This window comes from Pseudochaenichthys georgianus, chromosome 24 (assembly GCF_902827115.2).
Source record: "Pseudochaenichthys georgianus chromosome 24, fPseGeo1.2, whole genome shotgun sequence".
NCBI lineage: Eukaryota > Metazoa > Chordata > Actinopteri > Perciformes > Channichthyidae > Pseudochaenichthys > Pseudochaenichthys georgianus.
In genome coordinates, this window is record NC_047526.1 from 20,867,793 (window position 1) to 20,882,227 (window position 14,435).

At 40.8% G+C, this 14,435-nt stretch overlaps 1 protein-coding gene across 1 annotated transcript; it reads left to right on the forward strand.

Annotated features, from left to right (window-relative positions):
* Nucleotides 1-1,809: 1,809 nt before the first annotated feature.
* LOC139433048 (retinitis pigmentosa 1-like 1 protein) lies at nucleotides 1,810-10,343 on the forward strand. Its single transcript, XM_071201915.1, has 6 exons — nucleotides 1,810-2,304; nucleotides 5,004-5,169; nucleotides 5,253-5,267; nucleotides 5,334-6,160; nucleotides 7,659-7,827; nucleotides 10,306-10,343. Exons 1-6 carry the CDS (start codon nucleotides 1,810-1,812, stop codon nucleotides 10,341-10,343), a joined length of 1,710 nt encoding a protein of 569 aa, XP_071058016.1.
* The last annotated feature ends 4,092 nt before the right edge of the window (nucleotides 10,344-14,435 follow it).

A 14,435-nucleotide genomic window follows, 5' to 3' on the forward strand; every position in this document is an offset into this window, starting at 1 on the left:
TTCAGCCCAACTGTATACACTTTTTCTCAGACGCGGAGGGGTACTGACTTGTTGTGGAAAGTAACTACAATTCTACCCATGGTATACGCTCAGTATATCACGGCTAAGAACCAATCAGATTGCTTGATTTGACATGTCCGTTTTATAATCAAATATATCCCCGGGCGCCGTTCAAAATGGCAGCACACTGCTCCTAACACTAGGATGGGTCAAATGCAGAGAAACAATTTCCCCACGGGGATTAATAAAGTATATCAAAATAAAAATAAATAAAAATATACCATCTCCATTAAATACTCTCTTTTTTTTTTTTAAATGTTCACACACCATCCTATGGCACCTGTAATAATGGCATCCTGTTTTTTTTTTGACATTCTATTATCATCACGATTTCTATCTACAGCCAAGCATCATTTGTAATCCATGTTATCTGTGCCTTGTTCCTGAGATTATTGAATCTATTATATAAAATGTTATCGTTTGGTGTCAAAAAATAAAGTATAGCTAGCTATGGAAATGATATGTTCTCTCTAAAATAAGAAAACTGAAATATAATTAACTTTCATGATCCTGGATTATGGAGGAGAAAGTATTCTATTTGAGGTGGACAAAATGCCTCTGTAAGCATTACATGGATATACTGCAGGTTCAACCTTAAGCCTTAAAGGTTGCGGCTGGCAACACGACATACTGTATAAGAGTATTTACATCAATCAATTACTTTTCATTTCTCTGCCAAAATGTTCAGCTAGAGGAAACACTTGCTGCTTCACTACTGTCTACAATGCTAATACAATAACAGGACAACAGCCAAACCTGAACGTGTCAGTCAAGCTTAGCCTATTTTATAGCCCCTCGATTTGACTCATTTTTATTTGCATATCATATTGTGCTTTCCTCTCTTTTCATCAGACAATGAATTATCTCTACCTCCAAGCATTGTCACAGTAAGCATGCATTGTGCCTGTTGCAGATATCGCTGCTTTTTTATAGGTAATCCTTACGTTATTGATTGCAGGAAAAGCTGGCTATGGATGCATTTTCTTCAGTGACGGTGACAATCATCGAGGTAATGTCCACTTTCGCTGCTAGCTGAGACTTAATCTTGTTATTTGAAGTCACTTGGTGGATTTATTTCTGGCTGTATCCTCATTATCCCCGTCTTCTTTTACTCTGTGATCCTGTCAGCAGTCGGTACATACAGAATGTAACAACCCTGTCTTGTGTATCCCACTTTAAAATGTAGATAGTTCTTTTGGTGAGTGATTTCAGCAACTGCTAAACTGTGAATCTAGCTATTCCTAGTCTGTGTATAATTGTCTGTTTTGTGTCAACCAGTATAATAGCAAAGTGTACATAAAAAGTGTATGTTAGTTATACGCACACATCACACAGCATAAGATACATAAACCTAAAGCCTGCTTCTTTGTAAGGATTTTCTTTTTCAGACGAGCCTTTTTTCAGCCCTAATCATGTTTAGGTAGATTTAGACGTAAGTACTGAGTAGCCATGCTGGGTTACCGGGAACAAGCTCAAATGGACGTAACAAAGTTCACTGTTTGCACACAGGTTAGGCCGGAGGACAGACTACATGACTCCCATTGTGTTGTTTATTTTGCTTTGAACATTTTAAAACCCTGCTTGATCTTCTACCTGTTCTGTTTTCTCAACTCTTACATTTTTCTTTCAGCCTGAGCTCAATGGGAGCCATGCAGATGTGTGGTGCGACCCCTTCCCCTAGGCTGTGGTGGAGAAGCATGACCTGCCCTCTGCTCCCCTGAGCCCAGAGCAGAGAGACCCCGGCCCAACATGTCCTCCCACAGACGCAACTACCAGTGCTTCAATGCTGTGGGGGGGGAAGGCTCCCACATGCCTTCTCTCCCCTTCAAGCATCACACCAGCCGGCTCCCCTGGATCAACACCCATGGCATCCTGGCCCATCATGAGCCTCTGGAGGAATGCTACCTTTGCTCTGAGCATAGACATACCCAAGCTGTGGAAGCGTTAGAGACTCATGTCTCACCTTTGTATCACGCTCATGCACCCTGTCACCACCACCAGCCACAGCAGTATGTCCTCAGGGGGCCCACCAGGCCCGAGGAGCACCCTGTGGCACATTCAGGCCACGTGCATCACCAGAGGCACAGTAAGAGGCTGGTGCTGGTGAAGAACAGCGACCCCTCGTCAAGGAAAACTATTGCCTTGCACCGCAGGAGTCTACACAGCTTTGGGCTGTTCATAGAGGAGGTGTCTGAGCTCATGCAGTACCACGTCCGGAAGCTGTACACTCTGGATGGACGCAAGGTGAGATCACAACAAGCTAGAGTAGAGGCTGTCAAGATAAATTGGTAACAACCTTAAAATATATATTTATGGGATTTTATGTTAATACACAAACAATTGATCACTTTTTTAGATTTCATTGTCCATAAGTGTGATTTTTTGTACAGTTATTGTTAAAAACTCCCTAATTTTTGTAGTTTAATTTGCTATAAAAGGGACACAAATAAAAGGTAAACTTGAATTAGACTGATTGCATCGCATCGCTTTTTTACATTTTTTATAGGTATTTTGAAATCATCATTGTGAATCAGCCAGAAGAGGGTGTAATTTTTTTTTACATTTTCTTTTTAACTTGGTATTCTCCCACTCTGTGGAGTTTGTGAGAACAGGGTTTTTTATTAAGTTATTCTATTAGGTGTTAGGGACATTTCTTATTTCAAGATGGACTTTCTTAGCTTGACCCTTAGTGAATACGGTCCTGTGTGTTTATGAATTGATCGTATGGATATTCGAATCTGAAATTTACATTTGTACTACTATAGGAGTTGCCTTTAATAACATTGTTCTTTGGGGTAGAAAAACAAGAAGGTGCACTCGGTTGTTGTTTTGAAGAGTTGTTCCACATTGCTGGTGTTCATGCCTGAGATTGATAAAAGAGAGTGAAAGAGAGGCCTCTAGTGACAGGATGGATTCCCTACTATATTTCAGTTGAGAGTTGTGTTAACTATCAGCCCTACTGCTAACACACAATTTCAAAAAGTAATTTCATCACAAAATTCAATTTCAATCTCTTATTTAAAGATCTGGGTGTATATTCATAATAAACATATCATATCACATTAACGGTCTTTAAGCCTATATTATTGCATTGTTGGTTTTATATATATATATATACTATAATATACTAAATATAAAAAAGATTTTTTTAAAACCCACAATATTTAAAATGATTTTAGAAATACATATTTTTAAATGTAAATACATACTGACATTGGATGATACCTTATAAAAGGAAACCCTCTTTGTTTTAATAATAAGAGGATGATATATGCCTACTATTTCTGAAATATGAAAGCCAACCTTGTGCTCTCGAAACTCGCAGACATTTTGAGATAACTGACTATATAAACATCTAAATCCACATGTAATTAGGTTTTATTTATATTCAGTTTATTTAACTTGTATGGTCATTCACTCTAGGAGAAAACACCACCAACTCAAACAATATAAATGATGTGGTTTGCATTTAGAGTTTCGTTGTAATTGAAGTCTGGTGGGATAAATATTTTGAGTGCGTTCATGAGGGAATGAAACCGGGATATTCCTTCACACACACATTCAGATCGGGGGTATTTCTCCACACCCCATTAATCTTGGTCGAATCAGAGCTATTTTTGAGGGAGGAAAAACAGGTCAACGTTGAGACTCTACTCCCTTACTTTGATACCAGAGGTGTCTCAGAAAGGTGTCTTCCACAGTGGCAATTCATTATCTTCACCTGGGCTTCGTGTGACCATGGAGGAAGCCATTCATCTGCCTTCACACACATCTGATTTAGGAAACTGCACTTTCATCAAAACAGAGTGCAGACAGCAAAATTAAATAAAATAAACTCAATATTTGTTGCATAGCTGTCAGTGAACAGAGGCAGCACAATTCAATATTGGGTGTCATCAAAACGTACTATTGCATAAATGAAACCAATAAGAACAGATGTATTTTTACAATCTATTCCAGACTTTACCACACAATTAATATGAATATGAAATCAAATTGAGTGATATATTATTATCTTTGTTTCCTTGTTATTTAAAGATGACTGTTTTCTAAGATTGTATGTAGTATTGTTTAAACCCATGTATTACCTATTGGGGTTTACAATTGTGTTATATTTGAAATGTTTTAATAATATTTAGCAAAAAAATAATCTTTATCCGGAAAGATGGCTGCTTTGAAAATGCCAAAATGATCAAACTGGGAAAGGTGCTGTTTTCTTATCAGACGGCAATTTGTGTTCATCAGAATGAAGGCAAACTACAGGAGAGGAGTATCTCCTTTTATTAGGCCTTGCATGGAGAAGTGAAATAAAACAGGATAACAGAATTACCCCTGGTTACAAAGGCAGCTCATAATTGCAACAATTCCCCTGGTGAAGTTTCTCTTAGATTATACTTGATTCAGATATTTATATTGTCCAGCTTTTCTTTTGTAGGGATTTGGAGCATTCAACTGCAAAAAACATCAGCCTAAAACATAAATCTTTTAAAACATAAATGTTTTAAAACATGTTCACTAGGCATTTTCTTACATGAAACAATATCACAAACAAAATAACAATACTCAATGCTATTTGAGTAATACAAATGTCGTACGAAAAATAGCCACAGAAGTTTCAATCAACCCCCATTTGAACAATCTCCTCAATAAGCAATCATCAGTAGGGCTACACATGTTCAACCATTGGCATGTCAAACATTCAGTTCCACACAGACAGTGTCTATAATGCTGACAAGAACTAAGAGGCAAAAGAAAAACAAATATTCCGCCAGATATCTACTTGGTAAAATTCTACATTTACTTCAAATAATGGCCTGTCAATGGCTCTCAATGCCAACTTTTCAAAAAACACAAGCTTGTCAATTTCTGCCAATATAAAGTATTGTTTGTTGTTTCTGGATACAGTTAACATGCTGATGCTTAAATCATTCTTTATGTTTCAGATTGACAATGTTCAGAGTCTTATGCAGAGCCCTAGTGTGCTTGTCTGTATGGGACGTGAGCCTTCTCATCCGTCCGTCGTGGAGAATTTTGAGAAAACATCTTACGACAAACTCCCGGACCTCCATTCTCACTCCAGTGGCTGCAATGGAGGTAGGAAAAACAGACCACCTCAGACTTCATCACTGAATTAGTTTTTGAAAATGAATTACTGTACATTCTAACGAGGGTTTCACTGGTGGTGACAGACTGTAATATTCAGTATGGTTGTACAGTACACATTGTCATCGGTTTTTTATTTGTCTTTTTTTGTGTCGTGATGCTAATCCAAGGACTTTCAACAAAGCAAAGTGCCAACTCACAACTGGAATCTGACAACAGATCCACCGGACACTCAGTTACCTCTGACAAGTCATTACCAGATGGAACCGACTCTCCAGATAAAGTGGACTCCTGCCCGCACACTGGCCCGCACACTGGTGGTGGGATGAGAGAGGATGATATAGAGAAACGGGTTCGTGTGAATAAAGATGGCAGTTTGTCAATGGAGATGAAAGTTTGCTTCAGGCTACAAAATGACGAAACATTACATTGGTCCACAGAAGTAAGGAAGAAAACAGGGACGACCTGTGAGTTCCGACACGGACACAATGACCCATATTTTGCACAGGTCAACGAAAAAAGCTATTCAGAATCTGAAAACATCTCTGCAAGTGAGCAAGAGGAGGCTTACATCGCAAGACCCTGTCAAAAACATGCAGAGGAGCCTCACTGTCCTCACTGCTGCAGACACGGCCAGGAATACGATATCTGGAAAAACATCCCAGGGACACATGGAGCATCTCGTCGCATTCAAACCTCCAGCTCAAGTGCATCCTCACGTACAATGGTCTCTAGAAAGACAGTGGTTGAGACGAGCGAGGATCATACAACAGAGCGGATAGAACAAGTAGTGGAGACAGAAAGTTGTGTGGAGCAGACGGATGAAATCGTAGAGTACTGCACCATCAGTGATTCTTGCTCACCAAAGTGCAAGGTGCAATCCTCCACGCCGGACAACCGGGAGGTTTCGGTTGACTGTTCCCCAAAGGATGAGGTCGATGTCAAAACTGCTGAAATAATGGAGCAAGAACAGCAAGCGGGATCTGTTTCTTCTGAGGTATTAATAGACCATGAAGAGGATCAGAATAATGATGGAGATGTCCCTCTGAGTGCTTCAAGAGCATTTTCTCAGAATAGTAAACCTGAAAGGGAAGAGACACCAGGAAGTGATGTGTTGGATGAAGCATCCCCAATACAAAATATGTCAATGAGCCCTACGGATAAAACATCCCTTGATTCAGGGGCCTCAAGCAGGTCAAGAAAATCAAAAAAATCATACACTTGTAACTGCGGATTGCCTAAAGATCCTGAAGATGACACAAAAGGAGAAGGTGGGATACAAAGAAATCAATCAAGTGCCATGTCTGTTCATTCAAATGCCTCTTCAACATCCAAGTCAGACGTTTTAGATGTTACAGCTGAAGAAATGCAAGGACACGATGACGAAGAAGGATCATTAAGCAGCATGTCTGCTAAATCAGAAAAGTCAATGAAGTCAGAAATGGCAGCCGAACAACAAAAATCAGAAGAAGATGTTGATGTTGATGAAGAAGGAGCATCAAGTTCCATGTCATCAAAAACGTCTATTAAATCAAAGGACTCAAGGGTCTCCTCTCTCACTGAAGAAGTACAAGCTGAAGAGGAAACTGAACAGAGGATGTCACAAAATACTGATGAACATTTTGAAGAAGAGGCGAAAGGTGAAGAGGCGGGAGAAGATGAAGAGAGAGTGCCAAGTGTAATGTCATCGAAATCAAATTCGGCAGAAAGTGCTGACATTTCAGATGGTGGAAATGCAGTAGATGAGGGAAGTGAAGGAAGACCCCGAAGCACAATTTCAATCAAATCAGCAAAGTCGGTGAAGTCAAATATCTCTGGAAAATCTAGCAAATCTAAATCGTCTGAAGTTCCCAATGAGGAGATTGGCCATAAGGATGGAAATGATGAAGAGCCAACTGCAGATAAGGAAGCTGAAACAAGGGCATCTAGTCCCATGTCAGACAGGTCTGAGAAGAACAACGATGATAGCGACACTACAGAAAGAGCTCCAAGTGCAATCTCTGCCAAGTCAAGTGCCTCTGCTATATCTACAAAATCAAAAGCTTCTCAAGCTCTTCCCGAACATAATGATGACATTTGTGACGAAGGAGATGCTGAAGAGGAGACCAGTGAGAGGTCACCGAGCTGCATGTCTGAAAAATCGATAATGTCTAACATTTCAGCAAGATCAAGTAAGTCAAAATGCTGTGACGGCTCGGATAGAGAAACCATTACTAAGTATGAGGAAGATAGGGCACCTAGTGTAATTTCAATCAAATCAGGACGGTCAAATGTTACAGCCAAATCCACTAAATCAGTGAAGTCAAATGCTTCAACAAAATCTAAGAAATCCAGAGGTTCTGCAGTTCCTTCTGAAAAGTGTGGGGATGCCTCTGAAGAAGTTGATGTTGAAGAGGAGAGTGACGAAAGATCAGTCAGCTCAATGTCACTGCAGTCAGTTAAGTCTAGCATTTCTGCAAGATCAAACAAGTCCAGATGTTCTGCTCATGTTCCAGCACAAGAGAAGTCTGAGTGCCCTGAGCAAACTAAAGAACGAGCAGCAAGCAGCATGTCAGCAAAATCAGCAAAGTCACATGCTTCTGAAGTTCAGTCAGTCAAAACGACTGGCAGTCCTGATGAAGGAGATGATAAAGAGGAAGCAGAAGAAAGAGCACAGAGTGCCATGTCAGCCAAAACTGCAAAGTCAACCATTTCGGTAAAGTCTATTAAGTCACAAGTAGAAGAAAATACACCTGGCAATGAGGAACATCCAGAGAGAGCACCAAGCACTGTGTCAGTCAGATCAGCAAAGTCAACTAAGTCTAATGTGTCTGCAAAGTCTAGAAGATCCAAAGTCTCTGAAGTTCCCTTGGAAAACGTTGATGACAATTCTGAGAAAAGAGTTGTTGAAGGTGAAAGTGAAAGTGAAGAGAGAGCATTGAGCTCAATGTCAGCTCATTCTGATAAATCAATCATTTCTGCACGATCAAACAAGTCAAAATGTTCTTCTCATGTTCCAGCTGAAGAAAGTGTTGAGTGCTCCGATGGTGAAAACGACAAGGAGCAAACTCAAGAAAGAGCAGCAAGCAGCATGTCAGCTAGATCAGTCCAGTCACACGTTTCTGAAGTATCTACTAAGTCTTCAGAGAGAGCACCAAGTGCTTTGTCAGTTAAATCAGCGAAGTCAACCAAGTCTAATGTTTCTGCAAAATCTAGAAGATCCCAAGTCTCTGAAGTTCCCTTGGAAAACGATGTTGACAATCATGAGTACAAAGTTGTTGAAGGGGAGAGTGTGGGGAGAGCATTGAGCTCAATGTCAGCTCAGTCTGCTAAAACAAACATTTCTGTAAGATCAAACAAGTCAAAATGTTCTGTTACTGTTGCAGCAGGAAACACTTCTGAGAGCCCTGATGAAGAAGATAAGGAAGAACAAACTCAAGAAAGAGCAGCAAGCAGCATGTCAGCTAGATCAGTCCAGTCACACGTTTCTGAAGTATCTACTAAGTCTACAGAAAGAGCACCAAGTGCTTTGTCAGTTAAATCAGGAAAGTCAAATGCTTCAAAAAAATCTATCAAATCTAAAGCTTCTGAAGTTCAGTCTGGAAAAAATACTTCTGAGGAAGGAGATGATGAAGAAGAAGCAGAAGAAAGAGCACAGAGTGCCATGTCAGCCAAAACTGCAAAGTCAACCATTTCTGTAAAGTCTACTAAGTCAAAAAGACTTGATGGTCCCTTTGAAGAAACAACATCTGATCATGAGGAACATCCGGAGAGAGCTCCAAGCACTTTGTCAGTCAGATCAGCAAAGTCAACCAAGTCTAATGTGTCTGCAAAGTCTAGAAGATCCAAAGTCTCTGAAGTTCCCTTGGAAAACGTTGATGACAATTCTGAGAAAAGAGTTGTTGAAGGGGAGAGTGAAAGTGAAGAGAGAGCATTGAGCTCAATGTCAGCTCATTCTGATAAATCAATCATTTCTGCACGATCAAACAAGTCAAAATGTTCTTCTCATGTTCCAGCTGAAGAAAGTGTTGAGTGCTCTGATGGTGAAAACGACAAGGAGCAAACTCAAGAAAGAGCAGCAAGCAGCATGTCAGCTAGATCAGTCCAGTCACACGTTTCTGAAGTATCTACTAAGTCTTCAGAGAGAGCACCAAGTGCTTTGTCAGTTAAATCAGGAAAGTTGAATGCTTCAAAAAAATCTATCAAATCTAAAGCTCCTGAAGTTGTGTCTGGCCAAACTACCGGCAGTGCTGATGAAGTAGATGATGGAGAAGAAGCAGAAGAAAGAGCACAGAGTGCCATGTCAGCCAAAACTGCAAAGTCATCCATTTCTGTAAAGTCAACTAAGTCAAAAAGACTTGATGGTCCCTTTGAAGAAACAACATCTGACCATGAGGAACATCCAGAGAGAGCTCCAAGCACTTTGTCAGTCAGATCAGCGAAGTCAACCAAGTCTAAAGTTTCTGCAAAATCTAGAAGATCCAAAGTCTCTGAAGTTCCCTTGGAAAACGATGTTGACAATCATGAGTACAATGTTGTTGAAGGGGAGAGTGTGGGGAGAGCATTGAGCTCAATGTCAGCTCAGTCTGCTAAAACAAACATTTCTGGAAGATCAAACAAGTCAAAATGTTCTGTTACTGTTGCAGCAGGAAACACTTCTGAGAGCCCTGATGAAGAAGATAAGGAAGAACAAACTCAAGAAAGAGCAGCAAGCAGCATGTCAGCTAGATCAGTCCAGTCACACGTTTCTGAAGTATCTACTAAGTCTACAGAAAGAGCACCAAGTGCTTTGTCAGTTAAATCAGGAAAGTCAAATGCTTCAAAAAAATCTATCAAATCTAAAGCTTCTGAAGTTCAGTCTGGAAAAAATACTTCTGAGGAAGGAGATGATGAAGAAGAAGCAGAAGAAAGAGCACAGAGTGCCATGTCAGCCAAAACTGCAAAGTCATCCATTTCTGTAAAGTCAACTAAGTCAAAAAGACTTGATGGTCCCTTTGAAGAAACAACATCTGATCATGAGGAACATCCAGAGAGAGCTCCAAGCACTTTGTCAGTCGGATCAGCAAAGTCAGCAAAGTCAGCAAAGTCAGCAAAGTCTGCAAAATCCAATGTTTCTGTAACATCTAACAAATCAAAAGCTTCTCATGTCCGTTCTGTACACAGTGATGCAATCGCTGATGAAGAGACAGAAGGAAGAGTAAGCTCAATGTCAGCTCAGTCCGTCAAGACAAATATTTCTGCCAGATCAAAAAAGTCAAAATGCTCAGATGTACAAGCTGAAGAAAGCTTGAAAAGCCCTGGTGAAGAAAATGACCAAGAGCAAGCTGAAGACAGGGCACCAAGTGCTTTGTCAGCTAAATCAGCAAAGTCACATGCTTCAGCAAAATCTACGATAACAAATGCTTCTGCCCAAACGATTGGTATTTCTGATGAATGTAATGGTGAAGAAGAAGCTCAGGTAAGAGCACTGAGTGCAATGTCAGCCACATCCTTACTGTCAGCCACGTCTGTACAATCAAGTAAGTCAAAAGTATGTGAAGTACCTGCTGAAGAAACCATGTCAAATGATGAGGACACTGTACAAAGACCACCAAGCATCGTGTCAGTTAAATCAGCTAGATCTGCCAAATCAACACGGTCAAATGTTTCAGCAAAGTCTAATCATTCAGAAGTCTCCAATAATCAAGGGGAACATGACAACGAAGAGATTACAGAGCGAGCACCAAGTAGCACCTCCATCAAATCAGCTAAATCAAGAAAGTCAAATGCTTCAGCAGTATCAAAGAAATCAAAAGCTGCTCAAGATGTCCCTAACCTTGCAGATGAAGACACTGAAGAACTCACTGAGGGGAGACCGATGAGCGCAATGTCTAACAGATCATGGAGGTCAGTCAGTTTTGTAACTCCTTTAGAACGTTCTGACACTCCTTATGAAGAAAATACTCAAGAGCAATCTGAAAGACCTCCAAGTGCCATCTCAGCTCAATCTAATTTGTCAAAGCGATCAAAGAAATCAAGAGTATCTGTTGTTCCTGCTGGTGAAAAGCAAGCAAGTACACTAGCCAATTCAAATCGATCCGAAATGTTGGGCACCACCGAAATCCCTGCTGTGACAGTTGATGAAATTGAAGACAGAGTACCTTCAGCCTTATCACAGTCGAAGGTTTCAGGACGTTCAAAAAAGTCAACTGCATCCGTACTTAAAGAAAATAAAAGTGAAAGACGGCCAAAAAGTTCTTTATCCGTCAAGTCAAGTGTCAGATCTAGAAAATCCAAAGTAAGTGATATTTCAACAGATGAATGCGGGGGGAAAAAAGAGGATTCCGTTTGTGTTCCCGCTGATGAGAAGACAAATAATTCTCCAATAACTCCAGAAGTCATTAATCCTGATGACGAGAGTTCGCATAAGGAAGACAAACAACATACAGTTGATGAGAGGAGTTGTAACTCTAATAAAAGCAAGTCAAGCAGGAAAGATCCAAAACATGCTACTTCAAAGGTTACTTCCAGATCGAAGTCTGTTGCAAAATCTGATGTTTCAGATTACAGTGATTTGTCCCAAACTCTCTCCATTTCAGATTTTGTTAAAGACTCACATGAGACTCCAGGCACGGCAGAATCAAAATCTGATATGTCCAAGACGATAACAAGTCCTGGTCCACTGGAAAATACAGACATTGGTAGGAGTGTCAAGGATAACAAAAGTGACAAAAGCAGCAAACGCAGACACAACACAAAAATGGATGACTTTGAGTTAGTCCCGTCCAACCTTCCGAATGCATCTCCTACTGAGGTTGTGAACGAATGGCTGAATTCAATACCAGCAGAAGGGGATATGTATGACATTGAGGAAGTTAATGGAAACTGTGATGAACAAAATAATGGCCACACAAAAGAGGAAATTAACGGAATGGAGATGAATGGAAACTGTGACTCTGCAACTGAGAACACAGTAGACTCAAATGAAGGAATTGTTCAAAACAGTATCCCTAATGAAGACTGCCAAATAAGCATGGCGTCACCAAATGCCGACAATACCTGTACTCAGAGAGATGATGTCTCCAAAATATTTAACTCCTCTGTACAGGTGATGAAAGTTCTTTTGAATCCGAAGCTCGACAGATGTAATAGCTTACCAGAAATCTCTACAGTGTATGGACGCAAACTAAGCGCTTCAGCAAGAGGTCTTCTGGATTGCCTTGTGAAGTTGCAGTTAATAGTACATAATCCTGAAAATGCAAACGAACAGGATGAAAGATACCAAGAGCTAATGAACATTCTACAGTCTCTTTGGCTTTGTGACCCTCCAGAAAATGAACAAGTGTTAAAGAGGAAAGATAAGCGCTATGTCGATGATGATTTCAATCATACGTCATCCTCCGGTGTTGATGTCAACAGCGGCTCCACTGGCTCAGGGAACAGTAGTGATGGTGTGAATGGTAACATCTCTCAACTGCATACAAGTCCAGGTCGGTTAAAGAAAGTACAAGAACTTTGTGAAGATGAAGCAGAGGCAGAAGCTCAGTCAACGTCTGAGAAAGAAGCAGAAGCAATGTCTAAGGAAAAAGAAATGGAAGATGATCCAGCAACAGATGAGACAATTCGAAGCAATGATAGTCCGAAAGAACTCCCTGAAACTCCACCATCCTCAGACAAGAGTTCAGGAAGCGACAGCAAAAGGATGTCACCTGATCCTGTTTGGGTGCTGACTTTGTTAACCAAAATTGAAAAGCAGTTCATGACACATTATGTCGATGCAATGACAGAGTTTAAAGTCCGGTGGAACTTGGATAATAACGAGCAGCTTGACATAATGATAAATGAACTTAAAACCGAGGTCCAAAAAAGAATCAAAACAAGTATAAACAGGGAACTGAACAAAATACAAGAATTTGCAGGCCTGCCAAGACCACCTTCAGAAGCAATGTCCCGTGCATCAACCACACAAACAGAGAGAAGACGGAGGCTGAAGGTTATGCTCAAACAATCAACTGATCCTCAAGAAGACAAAAGTGATGATTCAGCGACAGCCACTTCTTACAGCGACCAGCGCAGTGAAAATGATGACGACTATTGTCCATGTGAAGCGTGCATGGATAAAAAAATGACATATATACCGCCAATTCCTGCAGAAGTTATGAATGCTGCACCTATTTTTATGGACTTTGACCTGAAGAGGCTTCTGTTGAGGAAGAATGGTCACCCTGGCAACACTCAAGCAACCACCTGCACATCTCACTCTGAAAAAGAAAGTGACAGAATAGCAGTAGAAACGCTTATTGGAAAAGTAATTTTCGAAGCAATAAGAGAAATAGAAGAGGACGAAGAAGATGGGTCTGAAGGCAGAGAAGAAGATGAAGAAACTGTAAAAGTCTCTTCTATAGATGATGATGATGAGGATGAATTCATAACAGAAGATGAAAGGGCAGAGAGTGAGAATGCAGACACAGGTATGGTTGAGGATAAATCCCTGACAGACAATACGGGCACAGCTGGAGAAGAAATGTCAGGGGAAGACTCTACAACTAAACCATATCACGTAGAAACAAAGAAGGGATGGTTGAGAATAAAGAGGAGATTGCTACCCACAATGCATTTGATCATCAAAAGGAGAGCAAAGACACAACAGCTGACGACGGCAGATGAGAACGTTGCCACAGATGAGGATTTGTCCAAAGAACCAGACGAAGAAGCAGAACATGAAGATGTAGAAAGTGAGACTGCTGAGGACGAGTCAAAGGAAGAGGCTGATGAAGCCACCAACGATGAAGATGGAAATGCAGGAGAGGAGAATGACGTTGAAGCAGAGATGCTTGATAACGATGAAGAGATTCCTGCCATCAGTGAAGATGATTCTGCAAACGAGAACGATGGCACAGCAGAAGAATCCTCAAAAGAACCAGCTGAAGATGTGATTGCTTTAGACGGAGAGATTGCTGGGACAAGTGAGGATGAACTTAACAAAGAGGCAGCTGAAGATGAAAATGAATCCGACGAAGAAGAGGCTGTGGAAGCAGAGACAGCTGAGGATGAAGACAAGATTGCTGCCACCAGTGAAGACGGAATAAATGAAGAGGATGCTGAAGCCACCACAGCAGAAGATGAAAATGCAGAAGAGAGCGCTATGGCAACCACAAGTGAACATGAGTCAGAAAACGAGGAGGCCGTGGAAGAAGGAACAGCTGATGACGAAGGAGAGATTGCTGCCACCAGTGAGGACGAAATAAATGAAGAGGCTGCAGAAGCCACCACAGCAGAAGATGAGGTCGAAGAAGAGAGTACTGTGGCAGCCC

Bases quoted from the DNA above. Each gene is read 5' to 3' on its own strand.
- LOC139433048 (XM_071201915.1), top strand. From the start codon at position 1,810: ATGTCCTCCCACAGACGCAACTACCAGTGCTTCAATGCTGTGGGGGGG. The intron at 2,305-5,003 runs GTGAGATCACAA...TTTATGTTTCAG, and splicing joins ACACTCTGGATGGACGCAAG to ATTGACAATGTTCAGAGTCT. The intron at 6,161-7,658 runs GTATTAATAGAC...CTCATGTTCCAG, and splicing joins CGGGATCTGTTTCTTCTGAG to CACAAGAGAAGTCTGAGTGC.